The 14,392-nt window shown below is 43.5% G+C and overlaps 1 protein-coding gene across 5 annotated transcripts in view; it reads left to right on the top strand.

The window, feature by feature from the left end:
- Positions 1–13,214, top strand: part of STXBP6 (syntaxin binding protein 6) — a gene marked incomplete at both ends in the record, with an annotated part of 175,531 nt that extends 162,317 nt beyond the window's left edge. For 4 of the 5 annotated variants that reach the window (XM_080708003.1, XM_080708002.1, XM_080708000.1 and 1 more), the window contains 2 exons: positions 6,336–6,493; positions 13,191–13,214. In XM_080708003.1, the coding sequence (XP_080564129.1) occupies positions 6,336–6,493; positions 13,191–13,214 (182 nt within the window). The remainder of the gene's footprint in view (positions 1–6,335; positions 6,494–13,190) is intronic. The other variant, XM_080708001.1, reaches the window with a different exon arrangement.
- Positions 13,215–14,392: the final 1,178 nt, after the last annotated feature.

Below are 14,392 nucleotides of genomic sequence, written 5' to 3'. Positions count from 1 at the left end.
TGTGTGTGTGTGTGTGTGTGTGTGTGTGTGTGTGTTTCCCCATAATTAAAATTGGCTTTCCTTTATGTTTGTTTGGATAACCTATTGTATAGTTATTCCTAAGTTGTTAGATTTATTATGGCGTAGGAATTCCCCAAGAAAAATGGTTAGAAAACTTCTGTCTTAAGAGAGTTTCCTTCGATGAGCATGTTTTATCAGTTTTATCAGCACTGAGTATATGTGGGCATATTTTTATTGATCATTTATGTTTTGAGACAATTTTCCTCCTGCCTTACTTTCTAAATAGAATGACTATTTTACATTTCAAATATCTATTTTATGTATTTTATATCAGAAGTAGCCCCTGAAAATTCTTTTTGAATACCTCTTTACTAGCTACAGAATTAAACTTTTTAATTACCAGCATACAACCTGAAGTCTAGGATGATCAAATGAAATTACGTTGATATTTAAGTAGTTGGCATAGTCTATGTGCTTTTAAATTTTTTCCTTCTCCTTTCTCTTCTAATGTCACTTTTTAATATACTTTACTCTTTTCCCTCGTTTTCCTATGAGTTTAATTTTCTTTTGTGTTTTCTAATAGTGACTGAATCCAATGCCGTGGCTTTATTTCAAGTCCCTCTCTTAATAACGTCTTCTGAATCACTTAACATAAAAGACGCCAGCATATGTGTTTTTAAACGTACACATTACATGGAACTGATGTGCAGGTAGCATCAATGAAGCCAGACTGATTTCTGCTGTACTCTCCAGAGACTAGAATTCAAAAGGCAGTTGACTTTAGTTGCTGTGGTTGACAGCATCTTCTCAGACTGCTTGAATAAATTTGGGTATTAATATGCTTCCTGCCTATTTAGAGAGAATTACTGTTCTCTCTGCCTCAGGAGACTGCCTCATTTCCAGATTTAACTCAGCAGTGTGATGGGCCACAACTTTTGAGTAAGGCATCCTATTTACAACAGATGCCTCAAGTTAATGAATATGTTTCAACTCCCTTTCTGAAAAACACACCTTGCTGCACACAAAGATATCTAAGAAATATTCTCTGTGAGCTTCAAAACACTTAATTCCATGGCAGGAGAAAAGAAACAGAGAGACATGCAACAGAAGCAAGTGGAATTGTGCCATTTTTCCTATATTGCCTTAAGAGTAGATGTGGTCGTAAGGAGGTAGAGGGACAAACTTCACGTGCGTCTCCAGGCACTTTGTACACACCTTCACCTTCATCTCCACAGTAACCATGTGAGGCAGACGGCAAACCCAGGTTTTATGGGTGAGGAAATTGAATACAAGATAAATTAAATAACTTCCTCAAAGTCATTCTGCCAGTGGTATCAATGTAATAGTGTGTGGCACATGGTAGGTACTTTATGAATAGTTTTGAATGTTGAATAAATCCTTTAGTAAGTAGTTTTCAGCATACACTTAAAGCCTCAAAATGGCTTATGCTCTTCACACCCATAATTTTATTCCTAGTAATTAGTAGAGCTGTGGGTAAAAATTGTGCATAAGTGTGAGGCGGTGAGGATGGTAGAGAGAGCAAGGTGAACAGAGCTGTAAAAAAAGAGGTTGGGTGCTTCCAGGGTTGTATGGCTGTACACTAGAGAGCTATATAATGAGCTACCTTTAGTTGTAGAGGACAAAAGTGAGGGGGAAATCTAGACTCATCACTAGATATTGGGGTTGTTTACTGAATCAGGGACCCAAAAGGTAAAGCAGATGTGAAGGGACAGACAATGGGGTCAGGTTTAGACATGCTGAACATGAGATGACTTTGGATCATTTAATTGGAGTGGTCCAGTAGGAAACATGTGGGTCTGAGCCCTTGAAAGGTGAAGGTTTAATCATTGAATCCATGTGCCATATAAAATTGTCACACAGAGAGTCCGAAGAAAGTGAAGGACAGAACTCTAGAATTACAATAGGAGTAAGGGATCCCAAAGAGAAGAAGAGAAGAGAAGAGAAGAGAAGAGAAGAGAAGAGAAGAGAAGAGAAGAGAAGAGAAGAGAAGATCCAAATCAAAAGAGAAAAAGGAGCCGGGCGTGGTGGCGCACGCTTGTAATCCCTGTGCTTGGGAGGTGGAGACAGGAGGATTGCGCAGGTTTGAAGCCAGCCACGCTGGCTTAAGGGACCCTGTTTCCAAATTTTAAAAAAGTATAAAATAGGTCAGAGAGTGTAGCCTGGAGGTAGAAGGGAGGGAGGGAGGGAGGGAGAAAGAGAGAGAAAGGATTTAGATAATGGTCAACAAAATGAACTGGAGAGCTCAGGATTTGCAGTCCGGCTGTAAACCATTGCATTTGCAGATGAAGACGTGAAGTAGGAGAGTTGCCTGTGTGTATCCTTGACTAGGCCCCAGCAAAGCCATGGATAGCTTTTAACATGAGGGGAAGAGAAGAAAGGTCTAGAGCCTGATAAAAGTAATGGGATTTATGCCAGGCAAGCTGGTGTACACTTGTAATCCCAGCATTTGGGAGGCTGAGACCGAGGGTTCGCAGCCAGCCTTGGCTACTTAGGCCCTCTGCAATTCAGTGTGAGATCCTGTTTCAAAATAAAGAATTAAAAATAGGGCTGGGGGTGTAGCTCAGAGGTAGAATGCCCTTGGGTTCCATCCTCAGTACTGAAAAAAAAAAAGTAATGGGATTTGACTGAGCCTGAAATGTCGGTAGAATTGAAACTGAGAGAGGTCATTTCAACGGAGAGAGTGAATTTTTGTGCCTGAAAATGACTGAGGTAGACTTCCTACTGATAATGGTCAGCAATGACATCTTCAAATAGGGAAGACAGCATTTGGTTCCTCCCGTCTTTTTCTTTCTTTTTATAATACTGGTGATCAAACCCAGGAGTGCTCAACCACTGAGATACATCTCTAGCCCTAATTATTTTCTTTTAAACAGGATCTAGCTAAGTGGCCAAGCTGGCTGCAAACTATCATTCCTCCTGCCTCAGCCTCCTGAGATATTGAGATTACAGTTGTGTGCCATCACATCCACTTAGTTCCCTTTTAGGCACACCATTTTGTTTTCCTTATACAACAACTGCTGGTTAAACAGTATCATAAAACTGGGCATGACGTTATCTGACATCAAGACTAATTTTAAGGAAGTCACGACAAGAAAACAGTAAGGCTTATGTATAGCAGGTTTATTTCAGAAACACCTATGTATATAGCTTTTAGATCACATGCGTCAATTCCAATGGGAAAAGACAGATCTTAGTTACATGCCCCCTCATACTTATGGCAGCTAATTTTAAAATCCCTTGGATTTAATGCTATTCTGCCTAGATGGTTCCCTGCCCTGTCTTTTCCCAGTCCTCTGGGGCTAAGCTGTGGGTAATGGAGGGAGATTTCCTCATTCCCCTGCACCTTACAGTCTCTTATTCATCTTTCCATCCACCCCATTGGCCTCTTCCTTCTTCAGATCACTTGGCTTGCAGTGTGGTGTGGACAGTAACTCTTCATATACCAAGAAGAACACTGTGAGGACAGATATAGTCGGGCATTATCTTGGGAAATAACCTGTCAAAACCTATCTGTATGCTGGTCTACTCGCAGTTCTGTTATAGTGATTGCTTCCCTGGACCAATTACCATATCTGCAAAGAAGGAGATCCAGAATAAGGAAAAGTCATTGGAAAACCAGGTTCCAGTGCTAGCAGCCATGTCGCTTCCCTGGTGACGTGATCTTGTGCCAACCTCTTCACCTCTCCAGTCTCAGTCTTCTCAGTACAATTTTCGTGTAATCAAATGAGGTCATATTTTTGAAGGCGATATATGATTGCAAAATGATATGTAAATGTTAGGTGGTGATGATAAACTATCGTAGTGGTTATGAGAATTATAAGAAAGCAAAGGAAGCCCATGATTTCCCCTCCTAAATTTATTCTGAAGTCCCAGACCTTCCACTTCAAGCTTCATTCTCCAGAGCTCCATCCCCTTTGCTCACTACTAATTTGTGCTGGTTTTTTTATCTTGCTGCCCCCTGAAACACCAAGTTAACCCTATTCTCCTTCCCATGGAATGTCATTGAAGTCCTTGAAATCCACTCTTAAAGAAAAAAAATGGGAAGCAATTGACTAAGTGCTTCCCCTGGACCAGACACTTTCTTTGCCTGAGACCCTTTTCCACAAACCACAGGCTATTTCCTCGGAGGAGAAATTAGGAAGCCTGTGCAGCTGAGACCAGTGGAAATTACATTTCTATTAAAAGCTGTTTGTGGCTAGACATATCCATCTCAGGTACAAAGTTAAGTGATATAATAAACATATCCAAAGACGTAAAGCTATTCCACAAAATGCCATTAAATATCTTCCACTCAGTGTTAACAAAATATGGCTATAAATTTCATTTGGTTGTCATTTTTCAAGTTGCTGGTTCTCGCTGTGTTCTGCACCTGCAAGTTCTTCACCACCAAGTTCTGCGGGCCGGTCTTGGCAAACAAGGCATCCAGAATGCTTGACCTTTTGAGATGCCATGTTTTTAGTTTTGTTTTCCAACATCGTCATTCCTGAGTTTGGGAGTTCCAAGTTTCTTCTGGAGCTCTTCTCTGTAATGGTTTTCTACCTGCCCATGACATGCAGTGCTGAGGCTCCATGTTTTATATACTAGAAATCAGAGGCGAGGAGGCCCATGATCCCAGCCACGGCACAGTATTCAAGGCCAGGAACCAGTACACCTACTTTGAACTTTGAGACTGATTTGTGTCTCTTAGAAGCCATGCCTTTGATGGTATTGCTTATTTGCTGGATGAAGGAGTAGAATGAAAGGGGAAATTTGAAAGGAGTGCCAGGCATTATTTCTGGGAAAGTCCTCCAGCCCCAGTTTTCTTGTGATTATTCATCTAAGCAACAAGTCAAAAGGAAATACATATAGGTCCAGATATGTCTCATTGAACTTACCTAATTCTATGAACTTGTCACGATTTCCCTTTACCTTTGAAAGCCACATTTTAAATCTAGATGGGCCCCATCTTTTCTCTTTTTCTTTTCATTCCTTTTGGTATATTTTTTTAAAATTTTTTGGTGCATTGTAATCATATATCTCTATTTTTTTGGAACTAGGGATTGAATCCTGGGGCATTCTATGTCCAAGCTACACATCCCCCAGCCCTTTTTTTTATTCTTTATTTTGAAACAAGATCTCACTAAGTTGTGGAGGGTCTCACTAAGTAGCTAAGGCTGACCACGAGCCTGTGATCCTCTTATCTCAGTCTCCCAAGTACTAGGATTACAAACCCAGCTTGCAATCATACATCTTGTGGAATTCAAGGTGGTAGAGGCATACATGCACACAGCACTCATTTAGCCCTCCCCCAGTTCCTGTCCTAATTCCTCCCCCTTTTCTCCTTCCCCTGCTCAGCATACTGATAACTCAGATGTGTATTTTCATCATGGGCATTGAAGTGTTTCCCTCTTCTCCATCCCATCTCCTTCAACTGGCTTGCCTTCCTTACTCATCTAAAGCCTCTCCTTTGTCTAGAGTCCCTCCTGTGTCCTATTTACTCCCTAGCTTCCGCATTTTAGGGAGAACATTCAATTTTTCACTTTTTGTGTGTGTGTGTGGTACTGGGGATGGAACCCAGGGGGCTTCTACCTCCGGGCTACACTCCCAGACCTATTTTATATTTTATTTGGAAACAGGGTCTCTTAAACCAGCTGAGGCTGGCTTCAAACCTGTGCAATCCTCCTGTCTCAGCCTCCTAAGCGCAGGGATTACAAGCTGCGCCACCACGCCCGGCCTAATTTTTCACTTTTTGTAAGTGATTAATCTCACTTAGCATAATGTCCTCCAATTCCATCCATTTCTATCTCATAGTTTTGTAATCCATTCATCCGTTAATGCACATCTTGACTGGTTCCATAGTTTAGTAATAAGTGAATTGTACTGCTATAAACATAGATATGTGCGCATTACTCTGATAGTTTGGTTTCAATTTGGGGGGGTAGATAGCCGGGAGTGGTCTTGGTGGGTCATGTGGTAGGTCCATTCCCATTCTCCTGAGGATCCTCCACACTGTTCTCCAAAGTGGTTCTACTAATTTGCAATCTCACCAACAATATATTAGAGTTCCCACTTCTCCACATCCTCGCCAGCACGGGCCTCATTTTTTCGAGCCTCGGCAGAAAGAAAGCTGGCAAGACAGATGAGCGTGAAGAGGAGCATCCAGATTTTGCCCAGGTCTTGCCATCGGTCTGTGGGTGGTCTTCCTATAAGGCAGTTTTTCAGATAAAATCAGAAAAAAACTATGAGCTTGCCTCACGGACAGTTTTCCACAGAGGGTTTCTCTGGTCACTGTGGGTCAGCCAACCCAGCTCTTCACGCTCTTGCTCTTCTTCCAGGAAACAGCATCCTCCATTCAGCCGCCGACAGTGTGACCAGCGCAGTACAGAAGGCGAGCCAGGCCTTGAATGAGCGCGGGGAGCGGTTAGGCCGAGCAGAGGAAAAGACAGAAGACATGAAGAACAGCGCCCAGCAGTTTGCAGAAACCGCGCACAAGGTGGGCTAGCAGAGGGCGAGGCTCCAGTTCTGGGTTGTCAGGGAGTTGTAGCACCAGGAAACTTTATTTCAGTATGTTTCCTGTGATGGGAGATAGGAAATTGAGCAACTTTTAAAAATTATTCCCCTTTGAAAATCCTCCCATGCTACTTACTAAAAGTACCAGCATCTTAAAATTTTTTTTCTTGTACCTAGTTTCTTTGGCTGCCTACTTTTGATATCCTCATCCCTATCTTTGGCCTTGACTCTTTAGGAAACATGGGCCATCTTTCGTTCCTTCCCAGGAGTTCAGGACTCATGTTGCAAGGCACAGAATGAGGGAGAAATGAGGTCGAACCTCAGAACAGACATACACACACATACCATCGGCCAAGGCTTGAAGGAAACCACGAAGGACTTTGGGTCCAGGCTTACTTTTCCATCTGTTCCATTCCCATCCTGCATCTGGCATCCTGTGTTCTCATCTCCTCACCAGACTAGACTCAGGGCTTATTTCCCCTCTGGGAAGGGCTAGGTATTATTTCAGAGCCTTGATTCTGGAACTCCAAGCTTGACCAGATCACTGTAGAGCTGCCAGCAGGATTCCACCTGCCTCTGGCTGCAGAGAATGGCCTTCTCATGTGACTGGGAATGCACCACACATGTTCATCCTCTCACAAAGAATGATACCTTTCAGAAAGGGAAGGGGCAGTTTTTATTGGCAGCCACTATCTAAGGCAGTCACAAACAGAAGTAAAGAGAGGCTCTTTTGGTGACATGATAAAGAAGATTTATTACTGTCCTTGCACTTCAGGTCATAGGGCACTTCTTTTCTGGCTGGTGATTTGAATTTAGGTTTCCAGAAACAGCTTCTGCTGATGGCTTGTATTGGCTCGTCAGACTCACAATCTGGACTTTCAGATATGCTTTTCAGGTGACCTTTGGGGATAAAAATTAACTGGTTTCAACAGAAAACCCCATATCTGCTGAGTAAACAAGAACGGACAATATTTTTGAAAAGCAATAAGAAAATATCCCAGCTGAGCTGAGGTGGCCTCTCCCGGGCTCTCACTTAGTCTGCCTGGTAATCCACCCCAGGTGGACGCTCCCTGCTTTTGCACAGACTGCTAGATCCAGCACAACAGGGTCTATTCCCTATAACAACAGGGTCTTCCTGAACTGCTGCACATGAGGCTCTTCGGGGTTCTTTGAGAAAGAATTGGCCAGACCTGCCTGAAAACGTACGCAGCTCTGCTGGAAGCCAGGGCGTCCGACTGTCAATTTTGCAAAAGGAGTTAACTCAGATTTAAGGCTTTCCTAGTCCTTCTCTCTTCTTCAGCCTTTATGTGCAGAGGTAATTATGAGATAGAAGTGCTAGAATTCCAACCCCAGCTTCATTTATAACAACAGCAACTTAAATGATTTAAATGGCAACGGGCAGTAGCAATTTGGAGAAACATTTCAAGTGTCCCACTGGGGAAGAGAAGGCCAGAGGGAATGACTTCACGACTGTCCTCAAGTCCAGGCAGGTGGCAGTGCAGCAATTACCTCTCACCCTTCCCACACAGAATAGAGCAATCAATGGTGCACTGATAAAATTCTGCTAAAATGAGAGTTTAGGTTAATAATTAAATCCTGAACTGGGTTACCAAGGAAGACTGTGAAATCACTCTTCCCAAGGTGCAGTAGACCGTCCCTGGATGTCATCTCATAGGGGTATGCACCAACACCGCATGGATAACCCAACCAGATGGCCTGAATTCTTGGCCCTATCAACCCTCTTTCCCTGATATTCTGGCCAAGTTTGCTACGTGGTTGGGAAGCAAGAGGGTATAGTAGATAACATCATATGTTTGAATCCAGCTCTGTTAATTGCCATTTTTGTGACCTTGGGCAAGTGCTACATTTCTCTAAGCCCAGTTTCTTCATCAGGTCCCAGAACATATCCCCCCATACACCCTTGGCCAAAACAGAGCCAGTGTACCTCTTGGGGTGTCAGAATTGAAGGAGTATAAAGTTATTAGCATACTATGTGATACATATAAATCTGAATTATTATTATTATTATTTATAATTATTTTCATAAAAATAGTCTCTGCTAAGCCTGCCCCATTCAGTTGCATCATGAGCACTGTGAAGGGCTGGGGAATTGTGACCTTGACTCTGGACCCTCAGCACAGTGTTGGAGAAGGAAGGAGGGGAAGACTGTGCTTTCTAAACTCAAAGGAAAGTGGGGTGGGAGGGCCTCCTGCTGAAAGTTGATACTTACCTAGGAAACATCTCTTGAGCTGGGCATGGTGGTACACACTTGTAAACCCAGCATTCAGGAGGAAGAGACCAGAGGATGGTGGCTCGCAGACAGCTTCAGCTACTTAGTGAGGCCCTTCGCAACTCAGTGAGATCCTGTTTCAAAAAATAAAAAATAGTATCAGGGATGTATCTCAGAGGTAGAATGCCCCTGGGTTCCATCCCCAGTACCACAAAAAAAAAAGGAAGAAGAAGAATAAAGAAAACATCTCTTGAAAGGGGAACTGTCAGGACAGAACCTGATGAGGCCACCAAGGCGCAGGGGCCTCTAGCTTTGGCCAGTGGAAGAGTCCGTACCAGGCAGTCACATTCAGGGTGGAGCAGGGGCAGCTTGTATCAGGTTTGGCTTCTGTACTGTAGTTTTGTCCCTGGAGAAGAGGAGCTGTTGGAGTCTGCTAGTGTGTGCGAGGGGATATGAGACAGTGTCAGAGCCAGATTTGTAGTTCTCTAAAACTGGGATGTGTGCCTATGAATCGCCAGCATTGGCGGTATTCCGAACTAGCAGGATGGCCTCTTTAGATAAGGTGAAGCTGTTTTCCCAGGAACAAGGATTGCTGACCTGGCCCCGAAGGTGTAGTCTCCCCCGTGTCAGTGGCTGAGCCCCAGCCAGGCCTGCTGCTGAGGGGAGCTCACAGATGGATGGAGCAGGCCTCCCACCCCAAGCATGCGTGCCTCTGTTGACTCATGAGGAGTGGGTGTGTTTACCAGTGGAAGCAGGGTGCACATGCAGGAGCCCTGAGCTGACAGCAGTAATTCCAGGTGACAATTCCCTGAGCTCTGGCTGGATAAGGACACCCAGCCCCAGATGGGAAGTGTGGCACACCTTTAGAGATGACTGCAGAAAACCCTTTGACCTTCCAACTCTTCCCAGAATCCCTTCAATGGCCCAGGTAGAGAATGAATGGATTACTTTTACATAATCCTGCCCTCAAGGTATGTGAGTGTTTGTCCCCTACAGAGCATATGGATAATGACTCCCCTTCTTCAAAGCCCCCTCAACCCCTGACCCTGTTAGCCAGGCGAGAGGAAGTGCAGTTCCTTCCTGAGCCATGGTCTTGGCTCAGTCCCAGCCGTTAGGAAAACACTCCACCGAAGCAGCCCTGCTCACTCTCCCTGTCCCGAAAACACAAAGCTACACAAAGCTACAGTGTGTGCAGAGCTTTGACAGATCGCCATGTGCAGTGAGTCAGCGGGCAAGCATTACCCGCACCTCAGCAGCCTCAGTTGACAGCTCCTGCAGAAGAGAGCCTTGCTCTGGCCTGTTCTGCACAACCCCGGGTCTGTGGGGGAAGGAAAGGCGAGGGGCACTGCTCTCCTGGGTGGGGGTGGCTGTCTTTCTGAGTATGAGAGCCAGCTATTTCCCTTGGTCTCTAGGTTAGAAGGGAGGGGCTTTGGGCCTCTTGAAGGATCTACCTAGTATCAGTAATGATTTTTTTTTAATTATTATTCAGGTGGAGTAGGTTACATAGCATTAAAAGAGAAAGCTTTGAGAAATTAAGAGAACAAAAGAGATGAAAGGAAGTCTTGTGTGTGTGTGTGTGTGTGTGTGTGTGTGTCTGTGTGTGTGTGTGTGTGTGTGTGTGTGTGTGTGTGTGGTACTGGGGATTGAACCCAGGGTTATTCTACCTCCAAGGTATGAAAGGAAATCTTAAGCTCCTGCAGGAACTCTGACACCTAAATTAATCCACAGAGATAGGGGTACTTATTAGACCTGTGAGGGAGCTAAGGTAAAGGACAGCTGTGACATGAGCTCCAGTCACACAGCGTGGTTGTAGCAGCAAGTATTCTGGCCTTGATTAGTTTCATGCTCTTTCTGCTCACTGTCTCCACTTGCCCTATTCCAAAGCTTCTGATTCTCAGGGAATTTCTTAAAAAGTAAAATGATGCCACTTTCTGCAGGATACTATAACAAAATGCCAAAAACCAGTCATCTTATAAACAACAGGACTTTAATTCTCACAGTCTGGAGCCTGAGAAGGCCAAGGTCAAGACCCTAGAAGATTCCTTGTCTGCTGAAGGAATAGTTCCTGATTTATAGATGACAACTTTCCCAAGTGTCCTCTCATAGTACAAAGGGCAAGGGATCTGCCTCCACCCTCTTTATAAGAACACTAATCCCATTTCTAAGAACTCACCCTCATGACCTAATCACCCAAAAGGCCTCACCTCCTAATGCCATCACATAGAGGATTGGGTTTCAACATACAAAATCAGGAGGAACACAATTATCCAGACCCTCACACTGCCTCAAGCAGCAGACTGTCCAGTCCAGTTGTAGTTCTGCAAAGCGTAGCTGGTCACGGCCCAGCAGCTCCCCTCAGTTCTGTCCCAGATACACTGTGATGGGAACTGGGGTCTGGTTTGAGCAGCGGCACAATCTGTGCTGAAGATTAATGGCTGTGTGTGAACTGGCGTAGGCTGCTTAGTGGGAAGTTAACAGCTCAATGAATACCAGGACAGCAGCGCTGATCAAATATTCATGGTCGGTATTCATTATGCACAATACTTAACAGTTCCCTATTTATTTGATGATCCTCGGTACTGAATAATGTATGAAAACTAGAGGCAGAGGAAGAAGTGGAGGCCACACGGGCAAGGGGCTCGGAGGTGGCGGAGGACTAGGGAAGATCTATGGACGAGCCCTCGCTCTGTCATGTCACTGACCATGTGGGTCATTAGCCACTGTCAGACTTTCTTGCAAAAACCGACAGCACTCAGCATGGGAGCCTGGCACAGTCAAAACTTCACAAACTCGGAGTCTGAGTTGACTGACCATCACGGTCAGCGCTGCAGAAGGTCTGAGAAGGTCTCTACTGGCATCGCCCTAAGAGGGGCCAGGAGCTCTTTTAGTTGCAGTTTCCCACACAGAGGTTAACTTCACAACAGGAGGGCTAGGACCACATGGCACCTCTTTATCTCATGCACAAATATTGATGGTGCTTTTCTTCATGGAAGCTCCAGTGTTATAACTTCTCTGCTGACAGCATCAGGTTACCACTTTGAAATATATGCAGTTGAGGGAGGGGGAAGAAAATGGGATGGAAATTGGGTAAAGCCTAAAGTGATGTGTGCAATATATGCCCCTAACATCTTGTATGCCATTAAGATGTATGACTACAATGTACAAGGAAAAAAGAAAAAGGAAAAAAAGAGAGAACACTGCCCAGCATGGTAGTGTAATCCTGTAATCCCAGTACTTGGGAGGCGGAGACAGGAGGATTGTAGGTTTGAGGCCAGCCTTAGCAGCTTAGCAAGTCCCTTAGCAACTTAGTGAGACCCTGTTTCCAAGTAAAAAATAAAATACGACTAGGGTCATAGCTCGGAGGTAGAATGCCTCTGAGTTCAATATCTAGCACCTCAAAACAAAAGGGAAAAAAGAGAAAGATAAGAGGACACTCAGATTGCCCTGGACTTCACTAGAGAAATTGGTGATTGACATCTTCCAGGATGACGCAGAGCACCAGTAGATGTAACCAGTGGGACCTCCCTTAGTAATTCTTAAAAGGCAGAGGACATGGTCATTGTAGATGCAGGCAAAGTCATTGTCTCAGAATCATCTGTGCTTTGCCCAAAGGAATTCTGAACTACAGAACCCTACTCCTAGTCATTCCCAGCCCCAACTGCAGGGATTAATCACGGATAGCAGACTCTGGAAACATGAAGAATTGAAATTCACTCTCAGTTCTTGCTTCTATGGGTTTCTGTGGAAAAGAACTGGATTTTAAAAAAGCAAAAACAGATTTAACTTACATTCTGTATCTGCAGTCATGTTATTTCCCTAAATACATCATCTCAGGCTCCAGCTGGTCTTGGGAAACTATTGAATGATACAGTAGTATTTTGCATCCCATTTATAAAGACCTCATTTGTCAAGTATCAATGGGAGAAGAAGTAAAACAAGGTCTGGATATGGTCTATTATTTAACCCGAGTCAATAACACAGTTCCATGGCCAAGAGCTTTGGACTTGGTTAAGCGGCCAGACTGAATACTGAGTAGATGATTGCAGATTATCTCTCTATAAACTGTTGAGCTTTTGTGCTTCATGAGATGCCAGTATATTTGGGGAGTGTTGCTTTTCCTGGATAGTTAGTAACCTGAGAGCCCCAGCCTCTCCAGAGAAGTCATTTGTTCTGCTGATGCACCGACTTTTCCAATTATTCCTTCAATGGGATGAAGCTACACCACACAGCACTCCCTCCACTGGACACCCACACCAATGAAATTACTGCAAGGGAGAGTGACAAGTGCAGTGACCAGTGAGCTATTTAGGAGACGGTTGCACATTTACCAGGTGCGACTGTGAATGGCAAAGGCGATGGGCCTCGGAGAATAGATGTGCTGCCTCTTGCTGTGGGGCAGGGGGAGAGCGCCCTGCTAACAAGGTCTGTTTTTTCTCACCCCTCTCCGTAGCTTGCCATGAAGCACAAATGTTGAGAAACTGCCATCCTGGTGACCCTCCTCAGATAAACGGAAGAGTTTGTTCAGCAGTTTTTACAAGAATCCTGGACCTCCACTTGCTTCTTTTTTTCCCAATACATGGACATTTAAGGTGTTTATTTTTCATTTTCAGATGTTAATGTGAACAAAAAGATGTTGTGTTTATACATTTTGGTAATAATCTTGATAACAAATGCTACAATAGCATAAGCTTCATTTCGATTTATTTCCTGTGTGTGTGTGTGTGTGTGTGTGTGTGTGTGTGTGTGTGTTCAAATGCTTTTTTTCTTTTTAAGAAGAAAAAACTTTGTAGTTTGAATATAAAATTTGGACCAAATGATAAACTGAGCTGGGTCAGTTTGAACTAGCAACATGCATTTTTTTTTTCTCCCTGATATTAAGCAAGAAGAGAATTTAATGTGGCGATATCAGATGTCTTTGTTCCTGGATGAAAATAAAAGTCAAGCAGTGATTGGCTTCGCTCACTCTCCTAGCACTCTTAATTTGAAGAGTAAAATTAAAATTCTGTATCCTGAGACATAAGTCTGTATTATGGAAAACACTTGGATTTATCAGGGGAAATAGCAGTCTTAGATTTTGCTCTTTGCATATTAATCTCCTGCATGAACCATCACCGGCATTCAGAAAACACATCTGAATCACAAATAGAAATCTACTTTGTGAACTGCAGCTTTATAAATACTTCTGCTACTTCTTTCCAGGCTGATTATTTGGAAATATTATATGAAGGATAAGAAACTTGAGAGTAAAGACCTAAGGACAAGCCTATTTACAAACCTCTGTGTCTTCATAGATGCTTCTCTCTCTTGTCATTGTCCAAATTGCTGTAGTTGGTATGGAAAAGAGCTTGGGTTTTTATAAAAAAAAAAAAAATTGACTTGTCTAGATAAAAGTCTACGTAAATTTTAAGGTAAAAAGATACTACATTTAAAATCTCTTTTTTTTTCCTTTCTTTTTGCAAAGCCACGCCCATTTTAGAGACACCCTCACAGTGTTCGTAGGAAAAAAGCCTTCAGTTTCTTGGCATCTAGTTTTGGGAGGTTTGGGTGTTGTTATTGCTGTCTATTTATTTAGTGTAACTTAACATGTGTGTTTCTTGACAAATTGTATATCATAGCAATTGCCACTTGCCCAGTCTGACATAAGACAGCGTG

Source organism: Muscardinus avellanarius (assembly GCF_963383645.1).
Source record: "Muscardinus avellanarius genome assembly, chromosome: 12".
Classification (NCBI taxonomy): domain Eukaryota; kingdom Metazoa; phylum Chordata; class Mammalia; order Rodentia; family Gliridae; genus Muscardinus; species Muscardinus avellanarius.
This window is presented reverse-complemented; position numbering and strand designations above follow the sequence as displayed.